Source organism: Pogona vitticeps, chromosome 2 (genome assembly GCF_051106095.1).
Source record: "Pogona vitticeps strain Pit_001003342236 chromosome 2, PviZW2.1, whole genome shotgun sequence".
Taxonomy (NCBI): Eukaryota; Metazoa; Chordata; class Lepidosauria; order Squamata; family Agamidae; genus Pogona; species Pogona vitticeps.
In genome coordinates, this window is record NC_135784.1 from 97,364,911 (window position 1) to 97,383,815 (window position 18,905).

Genomic DNA, 18,905 nt, shown 5'->3' on the forward strand with positions numbered 1-18,905 from the left:
AAAGCGCGGGGGGGGGGCGGCGGCAAGCAGGCAGGCAAGCGCCTTGCGCGGGCCCTGCAACTGTCCGCCCAGGCTCCCACCGCGCCCCGCCCCAATTGGCGGCGCAGCTGCCCACGGCCGGCCTCAGCACGTGCCCCGCGCGGGAGCTGCCACACGCCGCTCTCCCTTTGCGCCGCGGAGGCCGTTCTCGCAAGGCTTCGGGAAGGGAAGACCTCGTTCCCCTCCCGCACCGCCTCCGCGCGCAGCGGGTAGGCGGCGCTGTGCGGACCTCTTTTTTTTTTTTTTGGCTCCGGGTTGGTCGGGCTGGCGAGGTGCGGCACGCGAGGCGGGCGGACGCCGAGCTTGCGGGGGCAGCAGCAGCAGCCGCGGACGGCCGCTTGGTGTGAAGCGGATGTAGGCATCCCTGGGCAAGGCGGGCGCCATCAGGGAGCGGAACACCTGGGCACCTGGTTGGCAGGAGAAGAGGGGAGGGCGCCGGAGAGTAGTGTGCCAAGGATGAGATCCGCCGGGGATTTTTAACCGGAGCTGGGACGTAACTGGCGAGCTCGATGGCTGGGCACGGGCGATGGAGGAATGCCTAGCGCGGGTGAGTAGAGAGGCAGCCTTTTTCAGCAGGAGGGGCGGAGAAAGCGGGTGAGCCTCCGACGGGAAGGTCCCCCTCTCTCCGCATACCTGTGTGTGGGCACGCCGCTTACTCCCCAGCCCGGCGCGCGCACCTCCCGTGCCTCCCGCTCTCGGGGGCCATCAGGGCAGGCAGCCGGGCCGGCTGGAAACTCCGGTGGCGAGCAGCTGCAAACGTTTCGTCACTTGCCTGCTTTTTTAAGGAAGGGGAGGTGCTCGGCAAGGGAGGCTGCGGGGCTTCCCGGTGGGTTTTGTGTCTCTCTCCCCCCCCCCCAGCGGCGCTGGCTCCCTTTGTGGGTGGGCATGGCATGAATGCACGGCATCGCCGGGGTGCCAGCCTTCGGCCGTGGATGCACCTTGCAGGGGTTTGGGCGGGCACACGTTGGTCGCAAGGCCGGGGGACGTGGAAATAGCGTCAGGACCAGGATTGGCACCTATACCGCGGTTTTTCAACCAGGCGACCACGGGGCCCTTTCGCCTTCTCTGCCATTACTCAGCGGCAAAACTTTTAATTTAATAATGCACTTCCCCATCGATTGATGTTTGGCCGCCCGAAGTGGCTTAGGAAAGGCGCGCCAACGGGGCTTGTTCGCTGGGGGGAAGGAAGAGGAGGAGGTCGTCCGTGATTAATGAGGAATCCTGTGGAAAGTGATGGGAACTCCCCCCCCCCTTTCTGAACTGTATGTGACCAGGAAATCTCCCTAACGTTTATTGAATTAAGTTAAATCAAAGGGGCAGGGAATCAATTTCTTAAGTTGCTGAAGTTGGATTATCGCTTATTCTTATTGCTGTGTAAAATGGAAAGTTGTAGATTCCCACTTTTCTGCCCTCACTCCCCCCTTTTTTTAAAGAGCTGTCCTTTATTTTTGAAGTGTTACAGTTTACTACAACTGGCAAGAATGCTCTTTTTCCATTTACTTCAGCTGAGTAGTGCTGTGATTTTTGGTTCTGAACTCTTCATCTGCCAAACAGGCAGTCTCCTCCTTTGTAGGTCTACTTGGGAGTCAAATCCACTGGGTTCAGCGTGGCTTGTTTCCAGACAAGCTTGCATGAAGTTATATTTATCAGTGCCTGCACTTTTCCCTGATTCTCTTTGGCACCCTGCTTCTAATTGTATTACGTGGAAGTAAATACAGTGTAGTCTAGCTTCTGTATTATTATGCCGTGGGTATGAGTGATGTTAGCATAATCAGGCATGTGCTACAAGGAAAATGAAATGACGCTCAACATAAGAGTAAATGTTATCTTTAAATTGTAGTGCTATACACACTTAGCTGAGGTGGTGGTGAGTCCTATTGGATATAGGAGGACTTACACCTGTGTAGACCTTTTGTTAGGATTGCACATAATGTATCCCTGTGATGTCTTAATGGCAGTATCAGACATAGAGAGGCATTTTCCACTAAGACAGCAGATTTCCTCTGCAGATCAGAGTTATGAAGATCTTATAAATCATCTTTGAAACATTTTTGAAGCTAAATTAAGACATGAACAATTTCACTTCAGGCGTAGTTTTCTAGAAGCAAAAATGGTTTCAGCTTGATCCAGCTGTTGTGGAATCATAAACCTTAAAACCAGGATCTGGGTTGGGGACAGCTGATTGTTTTTAAATGTGAAATTTCAGGATATTAAACTGTAGAATAATCTACTTGTGAAGTGTTTGAGACAATGTCTGTTTAAAAAAAACAATCAACCCTAGGTATGTTATTGTTTACCATATTATTTTTTTATAATTGTTTGGTATAGTATGGGTTCTATATGAGCTATTCTGTCAAAGTTAAACTTAATACTAGCAGATCTGCAGCTGCAGTAATTAACACTGCAATGGAGCAACTGCCATATATTCTTAGGGATTACGGTAGTTTAATTCTGTGTCCTGCATACTGAAAGCATATAGCCAACAGCAATGTTAAACGTGATGTGAATGAAGTGGGATCACATGAGATACCTGTATAGAAACTATGGATAGAAGGGAATTGTATTGCATCTTCATTTGCACTTGGAAAGATCTATTTTCCTTGACCAGCAATAGAAGGAATCACTTGTTTCCTTGGAAAAACCAAACACCATAAAGGCTTGCAGTCCATTTAGAAGTGAGGAATGCACACAAACAACACACATACTTTAAAAAGTGCTAGAAACTCATACCTTTGAAAAATGCACACAATACTTAAGTCCATGGAAGAATATATGCAAATATATATATATATACATTTTGGGAAAATGAGCAACGAATACAAACACATAGCTATGCAAAAACATTCTCACAACCCAGTGCAGAATGCCAGAGGGATTATGAGTTATACAGTAAGATTGGAAGTGAAATTTCTACTCCACCCATAATATAAGTGCTTAGATGGATCGAATGATTCAGTTAGTGTTCTTTCATTTCTTGAGCCTTTGTTGGATAAATGCCATATAACTGTTGTGTATTGATGTCTAGGCAAGGGCTAAGGTGGCACTAGTATTTAAAGTTCAGTTCTTTTTCTTAATTGGGCATTTTCTTCTTTTAAGTCCAAAAATAGGATCTCTCTCTCTCTCTCTCTCTCTCTCTCTCTCTCTCTCTCCCTTTCATTTAAAATATTTATTTATTTAACATATTTTTATCCCACCTTTCTCTTTAAAAAGAACCCAAGGCAGCTTAGATATGAAGGATGATCCTTGTTCAGTTTTGGTACTACAGTGATTTAGTCAATTAAGTTTTAGGCCAAGCTCCTGCCTTTTGATGTCAATGTGGAATGGTTTTGCTGACCTCTTTAAGGTAATGGTGATTTTTTAAAATTGTATGGATGCATGAAATGTCATGTTCCTATCTGTCCAAGTAGAAGAGGAGTCTGAACCTTACGTACTCTACTGGGTGCCATTTGATGGCTTTACCCATAAGGATCAATGTAAGAAATGTTCCCGTGATAGTAACTTCCACAGATTGTCAGTGATAGGTGAACATTATTACATTGCAATCCTATGCATCTTTATCAAGGATGTTTAGCTTCAGTAGAGCTCACTCCCAAATAAAGGAATTGGATTGTAGTCCTATACAGATGGGAATAAATGTCATTTTTCTCCATTCCATTTGCCTCTGAGTAGGCCATGTACTTTAGCTTTGTTCCCATCGCAGTGATACCAGGCAGAATCAATAGAATGAGGGAGAAGTAAGAGTCACTCTCCACCCGCAGCACTACTACATATAATTGCAGTGGGAAGAAGACATGTCATGTTCAGCCTGATATGGGGTGCCCATAGACAGCAACATTAGCTCCCATTAGAAGGGTTTTTTCCCCCACTGATGGTTGTAAGACCTCTTTTATGCTTCATTCAGTAATCACTTTCCAAGGCTCCACCCTTTTCTCTTCAACTAGGGGGATATAATTCCATCTTCCATGGCTACAGGGCACTGGCCTTCTTCTCAATGGACCACCTGGTTGATGGTTCTTGTGTGCATTTTTCTCCTGCACTTTTCGGAACAGGTCTCTTGAGAAATTATATCTGCTCAGCTGATTTCCAGGAGGAACTGGAATTCCACCACCAACCCATTTGACAGATGTTTTGTACGTTGGTAGATGCCTATCCTGCTTGGAAATATGGTGTCTAAAATTGCATGGGAATGGCAGGTTGTTATTTTGCTAGCATTGAGTCAGAAGATGAGAAGAATAATCATATGCTGAGTCCTTTGCAAGAGACGTTGTGGCGCTGCAGGCTAAACCGCAGAAGCCTGTGCTGCAGGGTCAGTAGACCAGCGGTCGTAAGATCGAATCCACACGACGGAGTGAGCTCCCGTTGCTTTGTCCCAGCTCCTCGCCAACCTAGCAGTTCGAAAGCATGTAAATGCGAGTAGATAAATAGGTACCACCTTGGTGGGAAGGTAAAATGGCGTTCCCTAGTCACGCTGGCCATGTGACAACAGAAACTGTCTTCGTACTGGCGCTGGCTCTACGGCTTGATAATGGGATGAGCACCGCCCCCTAGAGTCGGACACGACTGGACTGAAAATGTCAAGGGGAACCTTTACCTTACCTTTTTGCTTTGTGACCATCTCTGCAAGGTATTGTTCTCTATGGAAAACTATGACTAGGTCTGGAGAGGGACCAGGGCTCCATTAGCACAGCAGAAGTTTTGAATGCACATATGTCCTGAATTTGAATCCTTGGCATCTCCAAGTAGCAAAGTGATGGGAAAAGACTGAGAACCAAGACAGCCACTTCTAGTGAGAGGAGATTGTATTGGGCTAGCTGGATCACTGCTCCAAAATGGTATAAGGCAGGCTGTTTTGTTTGTGTGCAGCTTGTCAGCTGGATGACAGCTGAATGTTGTAGAGTTGGATATTTATTGCTGTAACATCTGATGATGTTGTGGACCACAGGCCTCTTTATCACATCATCATCATCATCATCATCATCATCATCATCATCATCATCATCATCAATAATAATAATAATAATAATAATAATAATAATAATAATAATAATAATAATAAAAATTGTCAAATATATATATATATTGCTGAAAAAATGCAGTAAATGAGATTTTCAAACCATCACATTTTATTTTTCCAACAAGCTGAACATCTTCAGTCTTCTGTTGCAACGATTTTTAGTCTTGTTGAATCAAATTAAGGAAATGTAATTAACAAGGGTTAAAGAAAAGCTTTAAGAATAAACTAAACAGGAATATACTAAGTAACAGTACTACAAAGAGTTATAAGCAATTCATTCTGAGAGTTGGTCATTGTTTTTAGTTATTCAGTGGTTATGCATGGTGTTTCCTTACATAAATTGTGTTAAACTATAGCTGCAATCCATTTTTCTTTTTTGGTCCATTAATTGCTACAGGTTTTCTTCATATGTTTGCCTTTTTAAAATGATACAGTGCTAAAGCCATAGCTAGAACCCAGCTTTCTGTTTACTGTATTTTTTGCTCCATAAGACACAATTCCCCCCCCCCAAAAAAGTGGGGGGGGAAATATGTGCGTCTTATGGAGCGAATACAGTAAAAAAGGGTTCAGCCACCACCACCCAGAAGCCTCCCACTGCCATGCTAGGAGGCCTCTGAACTTGCACCAAAGACTGCTTGCTGTTTGGACCTCACCATTCTGCACTGCTGGCTTTCCAGGATCATCTTCTTGCAGCCCATCTGGAAAACCAGCAAGGCTAACAGGCCTATGGCAGCAGGCAATGAAAACAGCCAAGGACGAAAGGGGAAAGAGTAATTCTAGAAAGACCAGGGGAAACCACACAGTCCCCTACTTAGGCAGTTGATTTTCCCACATTTGGGGAAATCACAGGGGTCAGCACATCCAGAGTGCAATAGATGAGCCTTACCCTGGGAAAACCACTTTTATAATAATGGTATCTCCCCTGCCAGGTATCTGTTGGAATGGCCCCTGAAAATTCTTCCCCTTTCTGTGCCGTATCCCCCAAAGGCATGGTGACCCCCCCGGCTGCACTTCCTGATCAGAGCAGGGCTGCACAGCCCCAGTCATGAAAGAGGCCAAGAGACTTACTCAGTGTTTTGGGGTGGCCCACAGGACCCCCATCAGGGGCTGGAATGTTCCACAATCCTCCAGTGCACAGATATTAGCATACCTAATATGCGGGGAAGGCAGGGAAAGCGGGGAAATTCAAACTTTCAGTTAGTGAAGAGGCTGCTTGTCTGCTTCCTTGCTAGTCCAAGCAGTTAGATTGCTGGGAGAGAGACCTAGGACTGCCTGGTATTGTTGTTTTAAAATGTACAATGTAGTTTAAAAGCTGCTTGTTTTGGGTTAAACTGTGTTTGGGTGAAAAGGTGCTCTGTTTGAGCTGAAACCTGCTTGTGTAGAAACGTGCATAGGGGTACTTGCTTTAAAAGCTGCCTGCAAAGCCTTTCAGACCAGTGCTGATCAGCTGTTAGATGGGGAGAGGCGAGGGGGAAGGAGCAGGAGCAGGAGCGGAGAAGAGCACAAAATGGCTGCCGTCTGCCGGGTGCCTGCTGGCTTTTAGCTGTTTGGGGCTCTTTTTTGGCTGTTCTGGGGTCTACCAAGGCATTGTGAAGAGCAAGGCTCAGTCTACAGTACCTGGTAAGTGATTTCATGACTTCTAACTGGATTACAGTACCTGCTTCCTGATTTCAGCTACTATAGTTTGTATTCAGTTTTTTTGGCTCGTCAAGAACATTGTTCATGGCTTTGTGTGGCCTAACCTGTTGTGCCTTGCATGCCATAAACATTCAATTATGTCAGAAAATGGAGATTTGGTCTTATGCTGAGCATGTGCTACTGCTGGTGAATGGGATTGGGTTAAGCTTTGTGTTGCTGTTCTTTTGCATAACCTAAAGTAAATAAGGAAAACCAGCTGTTAAATAGTTTAATTCCACTATTTATTCTCCACACAACTAAAAGGGACCTCTCAATGCATTGCCAAATCAGACATACCATTTCTAACTTAACATAAGCTTGAGCTGTAGCTGAGCAGAGTTGCACAACAATCTCATCTGTCATTGAGACATTTCTATAAGCATGGGGAGGAGGTGGATGAAAGGAAATGTAAAATATAGGTAGAGTGGTATAGGTCTTATCACTGGCTGATAATGGTCTATATCAGTGGTTCTTAACCTTTTTGAAAGAAACGCCCCCTTGAGCCATTGAGGAAGTTATCATTGCCCCCCTCCACGCGGTGATGATATCTTATTTATTTATTTATTTATTTATTTATTTATTTATTTATTTATTTATTTATTTATTTATTTATTTATTTATTTATTACACTTAAATCCAATGACCCCTGAAAACAAAATTCAATTACAAGAAAATGAAATTCCCCAAAAATGTAACATTTAATGATTTAGTTGCAAGCGAATTTTAATACGCAAAAAGAAATATAAAAAGGGCATAAAAACAAACCACAATGCAGGAAGTAAAAATTTCAAGACAAAAACTCTGAAACTGAATTAAGATTGGAGGAAAATATATATTCATGCACACTGTAAAAAGGCTGCAGCCATCTCAACAGGTTTGGCTTGCTCCAGAGCCCCCCTACCGCCCCCTTTCTGCTCCATCGCCCCCACGCCGCCCCTTTTCGTTCTACCGCCCCCATGAAAAATGAAATCGCCCCCTGGGGGGCATTATCGCCCACGTTAAGAACCACTGGTCTATATTAATGCCACTGTTGACTGCTGTTCACTTTACATGGTTCAAATGTTTTTTCTGTTATAGTTTATTAAATATTTTATTACACTATTTGGTTCAGAATATATTTTCCCTGTGTTCCTCCTCTAAAAATTAAGTGCGTCTTAAGGTCCGGTGCATCTTATGGAGCAAAAAATACATACGGTATATTGTTAATATTGATTTGCCAAGGAACATTGCTCAACAAAATAAGACTGCTGTGATAGGACAGATTTTTTTTTACAAAAAATTAAATGGAATGTATAATTACCCTGTGGGACTTATTAACACAAAATGCTGGCTAAGGAAAAAATCTTATGTTTTAATATAAAATATTCTCTGTATACAAATTATGACCTGAATTTTTCTGACGACAAAATCATGCTTAAAGTGATTGAAATCCTGTTGCACAGTTCCACATGCTCAACTGTGATGATGTCATCAGCTTTGGCAAATTGCTACTAATTAAAGACTTCCTTGGGTGATTTTGGGATACACAGAAATACATTGCAAGTTGTACGCATGCCAAAATCATGTTTAATCACTAGTAATTTGCATTCAATCAGTGACACTTTGTCTTTAATCAGTGTTGTTTTACCACTGATTATGATGTACCCCCATTAAGATCACTTGTTTCTGCATATGGGGGGGGTGGTAATGTAGTTTTACTTTTTAAAAATAATTACTCAAAAACACTGTGCCCGAACTTCCTTAAATTTGGAACACTGCTCGGGGAGACTGTCTGCTACACCTGTGCCATATGTGGTGCTGATCCAAAGTCCAGTTTCGAAGTTATATTTTATGTTTGGGCTGCCCCTATTTATAGAATTGCTGTGTAGAATAATGATTTGCTATGATGCACAATAAAATTGCTGCACTCTTGTGCAGTGATAATTATGTAGAAAGTTACTCCAAATGGTCACATTACAAGGCAGCCAACAAAATGGGGTATGTGATGCTTTTCCCACAATTTGCAGTTGAATTTGATAAAACTATTTTGGAAGATTTTCTAGTACTTTCTCATGTGGTACCTGTAATCTCAGAAAATGGGGTGCTTCACAAAATGCAAGTAAGCCAGTAGTTTTCCTCTGAATTCCACCAAAGGCTAAGAACTGCTTCTGAGAATGACATTCAGAACCAGCAATGAAGACCGAGACTTTCTGGTTATCTCATCCTGTTTGTGCCGTGAAAGTTGAACTATGTGACTTGTCAAATTGTGGGAAGTCAGGTAAAATGCAGAATTAGGAGGCCATCTATGGCCAAAAGCTGCTGAAAGTTACTGGCTGCAAGGCTCCTTCCCCCAAATAACACTATCACTACACCAGAGGGAACACCTTGTTGTTGTTGTTGTTGTTGTTGTTGTTGTTGTTGTTGTTGTTGTTGTTGTTGTTGTTGTTGTTAGTGTTGTTGTTAGTGTTGTTGTTAGTGTTGTTGTTGTTGTTGTTGTTATGTGCTTTCAAGTCACCTCTGACTTATAGTGACCCTGTGAATGTGTGATCTCCAGAATGTCCTGTCCTCGACTGTCCCGCTCAGCTTTTATAAACTCAAACCTGTGGTTTTCTTTAGGGAGTCAGTCCAGCTCATATCTGGGCTTCCTTTTTTTCCTGCTGCCTTCCATCTTTCCCAGCATGATTGTCTTTTCTGGAGAATCCTGCCTTCTCATGATGTGCCCAAAGTAGGACATTTTTGTATTCTCGACATTTTTGTTTCCAGATAGTTCAGGCTTGATTTGATCTAAGACCTACTTGTTCACCTCCCTGGCAGTCCAGTCTATTTGCCAGCACCATATTTCAAATAAATCATCCCCCCTTCCCTTTCAGCTGTCTTAAGTGTCTAGCTTTCTCACTGGTGATCAGAAATACAAGAGTGTGGATGGTCCTGGACATCATCTCCAGGGACACATTTCGTTCCACGTGATGATCTTTTCTATTCCTTCATTGCTACTGACGTACAGTACCCTCTATTTTTCAGCCCTGCTGGGCAGGTCTCTGCCTCTCTTATGAGCGACTCCACCCCTGTGTGCACAGGGGTGAACCTCCGTCCGTGTGCTGGGTTTCATCACAACTGGAACCTAACACAATTGCTACATGGAGGAGGAAGACAGCTGCGTGGAGGGAAGCAGAGTTATGTGCATGCACATCCAGCTTAATGGGAACCTTGATTGCTACCCTTCCTAGTCTCAGCCTTTTTATGATTTCTTGGTTGCACTCTCTATTTTGATTAATGATTGGACCACAGTATTAAAAAAATCTCAATCAAGTGCTAGGGTACACCCATTTCTTTCAGAACAACCCGTAGTTTCTCATGATTTACACCAGTGTTTCCCAACCTGGGGGCTTCCCATAAGTGTTTTCAGGGAAGGCCATGGACTACCATGTGTTATAAGACTTGTTAAATAATTGTTTAACAATTTAAATTAAACATTTAAATTGTTAAATAATTTCTTCCTTTATATTTTGGAGCCAGATATTAAAGCTAGCATGTATTTTTATGTGTGAAAATAGGCCTTTGGGGGAGAAAGAAACCTTTTCTTTCTGAAAACAGATGACTTTACCCCATTAAACATGCCTTTTTATGCAAACATGGTGGGGTGTTGCATGTTATTTAGTTATTATAAAAGGGTATTGCAACTTGAAAAAGATTGGGAACCACTAATTTAAAGGCTTTGCTGTAGTTTATAAAGCATAGACTGATCTTCAGAAATATTTTGGTGCTGTCCAGTAGCCAGCAGATATTTGCAATATGATCTTGGGTGCCTCTTTCTTTTTGTAGTCCAGCTTGAATATCATACATTTCTCATTGCATGTAAGGTAAAAGCTTTTGTTGCAATACCTTGAGCATCGCTTTGCTTGCATGACAAATTAAAGCAATAGTCCTATAGTTACTACAGTCCTTGAGACCTCTTTTCTTAGGGATTGGTATGTATATCAAGCATTTTCAGTTTGTAGGCCACTGTTTTGTCTTTCATGTTTGTCAGCATATCCTTGTTAGGATTTTGACAGATTCAGTCTGTGACTCGAAACAGTTCTGTAGTAAATACCATCTATCCCAGGTCATTTATTTCTTCCTAGTGCTTTCAGAGCAGCTTTCACTTTGCTTTTTAGAACTGCACCTTGTAGACCCACATATATTGTTGGAATGCAACTTTTATCAGTCATAGGATAAAAAAATGTGACATTTTAAAAAATATTTAGAAGCTGAACTCCTGTAAATAGCAATCATATGTCTAGAGGCTTAACATGATATCAGTTTATAAAAGCAAGCTAAACATCTTGTGTAGTTTATGTCCTAGTCAGTATACGCAATAGTAATGGGTGATGGGAGTAGCCATCTAACTGCATCTAGTGGGACACAGCTTGACCACTATACTAACTGGCCCTCCAACTGTACTCTGAAATAAGATGGACTAGAATAACAGAAGCTTTTCAACATCTGTGATGGAGAAGAGGCCACATAATAGCTTTAATAAGAAAAAGTTAATGGAGAGAAAGCTGTGTAGCTATCCATTAGCTGCATTTCAGAAAGGAAATCATAGAATCATAGAATGATGGAGTTTGAAGGGGCCTATTGAGTCCATCCCCCTGCTCATTCATTAATTCATTCATTCAGTCATTCATTCATTCAGTCACTCACTCACTCACTCACTCACTCACTCACTCACTCACTCACTCACTCACTCACTCACTCACTCACTCACTCACTTTGTCAACCAATCAGTTAATATCCTGGTTTCCTTCCATACAGCACTGATGGTACCTGTCTGTCATGGGTTTGGAGGGAAAGTTCCATCCTATGGGGAGTGGAAGGCGGGACATCAGGGGGAGGAGCTGTACTGTATATATATGTGGAGCTTGTGTGGAGAAGTTAGGGGAGAAGCTGGAGTGGGAGTCTGTGTGTCAGACTGAGTACAACTGTGTGTCAGTTAGTACCTACCTGATAGGTTCAGGTTTCTTTATAGGTAGCCAGAACTGATAGGTTCAGGGTCTGTGCTTTACTTTAAAGTGTTCTGTGTGAACCAAACTGTTGTATGTATGATTGAGACTAAGCCACGTTACAGTATCTTATTTACTTGATCTTTTTATTTACCCTGTTTGTTATTTAAATAAACCTTGTTCTTTTGTTTGTAAAAAATCCATTCCTGGTCTGTGTGACTCCTTATAGGGAATGGTTGGTGGCAGCTTAATTATAGTGTGGCATACTCCAGTAGGTCTGGGGTTGTCACATTGATTGGTGTCCAGCGTGTGGGATACGACTAGTCCAGTTGTCCAGTGGTCCAGCAAAGCCTTGGCAAGTGTGCCCAGAGCAAGGGGGGTCTAGTCAGGGACAATCTGAGGGCGCGTAGGTAATCTTCTAGGCTTACCTCACGGGGAGGTAGGCTAGTGGAAGAACGTGCACACTCGGATTGGTGGGACTAGATTAGGGAGCTCTGAGGCAACCTGTTTTGGCGGGAAAAGGCTGAGGCAAAGCTGTGTGAAGTAACAGTGATCTAGCCTGTCTGCTGAGAGGCCTAGCAGAGGGGGTGGATTCTGCCTGGCAACAGTTGCAAGTTAGTGCTGAAGGAACAGCAGCAATCTATAGAAGGCTGTTTCTGAGGCAAAAGGAAAAAAGTTGTCGCTTTATTTTGAGGCTTGACTTTTGAAGGCAGCCTGTTCTGGGGGGGGATTATGCCCTTGACTCGAAGCCAAATGGCAGAAATGGGTGAAGTGAGAGACCCACAGGTAGACCAAGGTTCTGAGGAAGAATTTGGCTCAGTGCAGGATGAGAGCACGGGAGAACAGGACCCAGAACTCAGAAAAATGCTCCTAGCCCAACAGCATGAACTGAGGGTGAGGGAAATGGAGGAAAGATTAGAGAGAGAAAGAATGGCGTTTGAAAGGGAAAAGGAAGAGAAACAGGAAAGGGAGAGGCAAAGACAATTTGAATGGGAGAGAGAGAAAATTGCTCTGGAAAAGGAAAGGATGGCGTTTGAGTTAAGAAAATTGGAAATGATGAACCAGAACAATAATAACAATAGAGATTCTGAGGTGGGCCAACTGTCTAAAACTGACCTGAAGAAATTCCCTGTGTACCACAAGGGAGATTGCCCTGAGGTGTTCTTTTCCCTCGTGGAAAGAGCGTTTGTGGACTTCTCAGTAAGGGAAACTGAGAAGATGACCATTATGCGATCTTTAATCAGTGGCAGCCTGGCAGAAGTCTATGCAGAGATGCCAGTGGAACTGCTGAAAGATTTCGCTGAGTTTAAAAAACTGGTGTTTGCCAGACATGGGATAAATGCGGAACAGCTGAGGCAAAGATTCAGGTCACTCACAAAGAAACCAGAGCAGACTTTTACCCAAGTGGGGGCCCAACTGGTGAGGTTGCTAGAGAAATGGCTGTCTCAGGAGGGGACAGAGACCTTCCAGCAGCTCAAAGACCTGATAGCGCTGGAACAGTTTTATTCAGTCCTGCATGGGGAACTGAAGTTCCAGGTGAGGGAGAGGAAACCGAAATCTGTGACAGAGGCGGCAGAGATCGCAGATTTTATTTACCAAATAAGAAAGCCCTTAGGTGCTGAGGGGAAATCGATAGGTAAACCCAAAGAAACCTACAGCAAGTACTCTCAGGGACCAGGGAAAAACCAGCAAGGGGGAGGGGCCCATGTTGAAGGGAAGCCCTCAGACATGAAACCACCAAGACCTCAGATTTTGGAGGGAAAACCAAAACCAGATGAGAAAGACTCAAAATACAGCAGAAAATGTTATTTCTGTCAAGGAAAGGGCCATCTAATCTCAGAGTGTGAGAAATTAAAGCAGCTAAAGGGAAATTTGCCTCATGATTTGAGTGGAACCAAGCCAAAAGCTGTGTTCTGTGTCCAGAAAGAGCAAAGCTCCTTGCCACTGAGGGAGCCTGTTACCATGGCTACTCAATCTGGAACAGTTACATCTGCTGATCAGGCTGGGGAAAATGGTCCTCTTGTGGAGGTCAAGCGCTGCTTACGAGTGAGGACAGATTCGCAGTTGTTTCAGACCGCAGGGGTGGACGTAGGGATACTTGACCATCAGTATCGGGGGCTGCGGGATACTTGTTCCCAGGTGACCCTGTGCCATCCAGATATTATTCCTAGGGAGTATATAATCCCAAATGAGAGCCTAAAGGTGGCAGGGATTGAGGGACAGGTGATCTCACTGCCAGTAGCTGAGGTACCTGTGAGCTTTCAAGGCTGGAGGGGAGTTTGGCGGCTAGCGATTTCATCGACTCTGCCAGCAGCCGTGCTCGTGGGAAATGACCTGGCTGAACATGTGAAACGGGTGCTAGTGATTACACGCTCACAAGCTACCACGGGGACAGTTCAGGGGGGTACTGTCGAGCCCGAGACGGAAGCAGATGAGGGTAGCTCCGAAGCTGTGGTGGAAACTTTAACCACAGAGAGCAAATTTGGCCAAGAGCAAAAGGCAGACGCCACTCTCCAAAAGTGTTTTGAACAGGTGACAGACACCCAGTTAACACCTGAAACCCCAGCGAGATTTCGAGAGAAAAAGGGAATTTTATATAGAGAGACCCTGATGAATATCTCAAAAGGGGGAGATGGGATCAGAAGTCAGCTAGTGGTACCTGAAAAGTATCGCCCCATGATCTTACAAAGGGGGCACTCTGACATGTTTGCTGCGCACTTAGGGGTGAACAAAACACAGCAGAGAATCACACAAAATTTTTACTGGCCTGAAATAGGGAAGCAGATCAAGGAGTTCTGTAAACAATGTGATGTGTGTCAGAGGCAGGGGAATAACCGTGACAGGACCAAAGCGAAGTTGTGCCCTTTGCCTGTGATTGACACCCCGTTCAAATGTATAGGAGTGGATATTGTGGGACCTTTGCCCAAGGCCACAAAGAGGGGGAACAGGTTCATTCTCACCATTGTGGACCATGCCACGAGGTACCCTGAAGCCATTCCCTTGACTAACATCGAAACTAACACAGTGGCAGATGCCTTGGTGGGGTATATGTCCAGGATGGGATTTGCCTCAGAAATAATCACAGATTTGGGCACATCGTTTACATCAAAGCTCATGAAACGGTTATGGCAAATCTGTGGAATTAGACACAAGGAAACCACTGCCTATCACCCCGAAAGTAATGGGTTAACGGAGAAGTTCAATGGGACTCTGATGCGCATGATTAGGGCTTACTTGGCAGAGAATCCAAACAATTGGGACCAGAAGCTGCAATCCCTTTTGTTTGCTTATTGATCAGTGCCACAAGCCAGTACCGGGTTCAGTCCGTTTGAACTTTTGTTTGGGAGAAGGGTGAAAGGTCCACTTGATTTAATCAAACAAAATTGGGAACAGATCACCCAGGATGACCCACAAGATGTTGTGACATATATAGACTCTTTAAGGAATGACCTAAAGAGAAACCTAGAGCTAGCAGCAGAAAACCTGCAAGCTCAGAAGGTCAGACAGAAAACCTGGTATGACCAGAAAGCCAGGGAGAGGCACTTTAACCCAGGGGAGGAAGTGCTTTGGCCTAGGCCCTGCAAAGAGAACAAACTGCAGCTGGGTAGCCCAGAAATAAAATACTTGGGTCACATAGTAGGGGGAGGAGTGATCAAACCCCTAGAGGCCAAAATAGAAGCCGTTCGTGATTGGCCCAGACCCAAAACCAAGAAAAAAGTCAAATCATTTCTTGGGTTGGTGGGCTACTACAGAAAGTTCATCCCGAGGTTTAGCGAGATAGCGACTCCGCTGACCGATCTGACGCGGAAGAAGACTGATGACCGCATCCCGTGGACCAGCGACTGTGAGGAGGCGTTCCGGAGGTTGAAGGAGGCGCTCATCAATTATCCAGTGCTGCGTGCTCCAGACTTCGACCGGGAGTTCATCATCTACACCGATGCGTCTAACAGCGGGGTAGGAGCAGTTCTTTGCCAGGAGGATGAAAATGGTGACCAGCATCCAGTGTCCTACCTGAGTAGGAAACTCCAGAAAGGTGAGAGACATTTGGCAACCGTGGAAAAGGAATGCCTGGCCATAGTATACGCGATTCAGAAGGCCAAACCTTACATCTGGGGAAGACATTTTGTTCTGAGCACTGACCACTCACCACTGCAGTGGTTAAAGACAATGAAAACCCACAATAGTAAACTTATGAGGTGGGCTTTAAACCTGCAAGATTATGACTTTGAAGTGAAGGTGGTCAGAGGGTCAATGAACTGTGTTGCTGACGCATTGTCAAGAAGACCCGAAGAATGAAGACGGCGAAGAAACATGGACTATGTATATGGTGGTGACCAAAAGTTAAATAAACCTGTTTATTAAACATGCTTGGCTTGTATTAATAAAGGTAACTTAATGTATTGTAAATGTTCATGTTAAATGCATAAGTAATATGTTAAACCTAGAGGGTAAGTATGGGATTGTGTATGATAATGTTTAACTGTTATATGTTTTGGACCCTGGTTGTTTTTTTGGAGAAAAGCACTTTAGCTTTCCGCCTGCAAAACAAGTTATAAAGAGGGGAGGTGTTACATACAGCACTGATGGTACCTGTCTGTCATGGGTTTGGAGGGAAAGTTCCATCCTATGGGGAGTGGAAGGCGGGACATCAGGGGGAGGAGCTGTACTGTATATATATGTGGAGCTTGTGTGGAGAAGTTAGGGGAGAAGCTGGAGTGGGAGTCTGTGTGTCAGACTGAGTACAACTGTGTGTCAGTTAGTACCTACCTGATAGGTTCAGGTTTCTTTATAGGTAGCCAGAACTGATAGGTTCAGGGTCTGTGCTTTACTTTAAAGTGTTCTGTGTGAACCAAACTGTTGTATGTATGATTGAGACTAAGCCACGTTACAGTATCTTATTTACTTGATCTTTTTATTTACCCTGTTTGTTATTTAAATAAACCTTGTTCTTTTGTTTGTAAAAAATCCATTCCTGGTCTGTGTGACTCCTTATAGGGAATGGTTGGTGGCAGCTTAATTATAGTGTGGCATACTCCAGTAGGTCTGAGGTTGTCACACCTTCCATCAAAGGGACTTAAGGCAGCTTAGTGCCCTTGAGCTAATGTATGCATTTTGTGGCATAACAAGCCAGGAGAGGCAATACATAACACTTCTCCACTCCAGCTCTCATATTTCATAAGATACTGAGGATGAGCTGTAGTTCAGGTTGTGAATGGGAGTTGATGTGACACCTGCTCCGTCTGCTCACTAGACCTGTTGCTGCTTCATATCAGAATTTAGATACACATGGTTTTGCATTGTTTCTGGACTGGCCACTGACTCATAGTATGCCCATTTGAACATCCCTAGAGTTTTCAAGGAGAACAGCCGAACTTGGTAATTTTTCTTTTACCCGAAGCACATGCTGATGTGAGATGTCTGAGGCTAGTCCAGCAGATATAGTAGACAAAGGCCTGGGTCTTGAATACCACAGTCAAACTAAACAAATCCAGGGCTCAGTCCTAGGCCTTGTGTTCCTCAATATTTTTATTAATCACCAGAATCAGAAGGTGCAGGGAATGCTAATCAGATTTACAGATGACACAAAATTGGGTGGAATATAGCTAATACCCTGGGAAACAGAAACAAAATTCAAAATGATCTGGATAGCCTGGAGTACTGGGCTGAAAACAACATAATAAAATTCTTGTTCCTAGGTGCAAAGTACTGCACCTAGGAAAAAGAAACCAAACACACAGTTACAAGATGGGGGATGCCTGGCTCAGCAATACTACAAGCAAGAAGGACCTTGGAATTATTGTAGATCACAAGCTGAATATGAGCCAACAGTGTGATGTGGCTATAAAAAAGGCAAATGCTGTTTTAGGATGCATTAACCAAAATGTAGTCTCCAAATCCTGTGAGGTACTAGTTCCTCTCTATTCGGCACTAGTTAGGCCTCGTCCTGAGTTCTGTATCCAGTTCTGGACACCACACTTCAAGAAGGATGCTGAGAAATTGGTACAAGTTCAGAGGAGGGCAACAAGACTAATCAGGGGGTTGGAAACCAAGTCCTATGAGGAAAAACTGAAATAACTTGGCATGTTTAGCCTTGAGAAAAGAAGGCAGGGGGGAGATATGATAGTACTTTTCAACTACAGTACTTGAGAGGCTGTTATTCAGAGGAGGGGTAGGATCTGTTCTTGATCATCTCAGTGCAGGACACGAAACAACGGGCTGAAGTTACAGGAAGCCGGATTTCTTTTGAGTATCAGGAAAAACTTCCTGTTAGAGCAGTATGGCAATGCAATCACTTACCTGGAGAGGTGGTGATTGCTCTAACACTGGAGGCATTCAAGAGAAATTTAGACTACCAACTGGCAGATATCCTTTGATTTGTATTCCTTTATTGAATAGGGGTTAGACTCAATGGCTGTATAGGCCCCTTCCAACTTCATTATTCTATGATTCTATGATAAACACCAGTGTGTAATTCTAACATCTCCTTTATATTTATTTATTTATTTATTTATTTATTTATTTATTTATTTATTTATTTATTTATTTATTTATTTATTTATTTGATTTATACCCCGCCCATCTGGTCTAAAAGACCACTCTAGGCGGCTCATATCTGTTACATGCTATCAAGTTGGAAGTAATGTATAGTGACTCTAATAGTACTTATTGGGAGAAAGGTAACCTATAAATAAAACAAACAAACAAATACTGTAAATAATGTGAAATATTTAAGGAGTAGTTTTACCCAGTGAACTTCCATGGTTGAGCAAAAATTCAAACCCAGGTCTCCTGAGTCTTAGTCCATCTCTTTGTCCACTGCTGGGTGTCCCACTGTTATGTGAAAATCTATAATTTTCAGCAGCAGCATAGAAAACATTTATTCCAGCTCTGATTTAGCACTCCCTGTAGCTTTTATTACATTTACATAACACAGGTGTGAGCCTTAGAAAAAAATGTCAAATCCGTTGTTGCTGGGCTGAAACACTTCCACTCTTTGAGTGGTTGTAGAAAATCGTCCAGTTCTAAAAAAACAGCTGCTCAGGTGCTTGAGCAGATTTTCCCCTGACCTCCAGCTTTCTGTATCACCTGCTCCAGAAATCAGTGCCAGGAATGTGGAACCTAATGATCTAGTTGCTTGCCAGGGAATCCACATACATTCGGAGTTGTAGCTCTATATACACAGAGGGGAAAACAATGGCACATCTCTGAAATTC

General features: G+C 43.5%; 1 protein-coding gene and 1 pseudogene across 2 annotated transcripts in view; one reads left to right on the plus strand and one right to left on the minus strand.

Moving 5' to 3' along the window:
- Nucleotides 1-422: 422 nt before the first annotated feature.
- Nucleotides 423-18,905, plus strand: part of RASGEF1C (RasGEF domain family member 1C) — a 112,060-nt gene continuing 93,577 nt past the window's right edge. For both annotated transcript variants that reach the window (XM_020782654.3, XM_072990099.2), the window contains exon 1: nt 423-586. In XM_020782654.3, the coding sequence (XP_020638313.3) occupies nt 566-586 (21 nt within the window). In that variant the 5' untranslated portion in view covers nt 423-565. The remainder of the gene's footprint in view (nt 587-18,905) is intronic.
- Nucleotides 5,840-5,990, minus strand: LOC140705131 (U1 spliceosomal RNA; annotated as a pseudogene).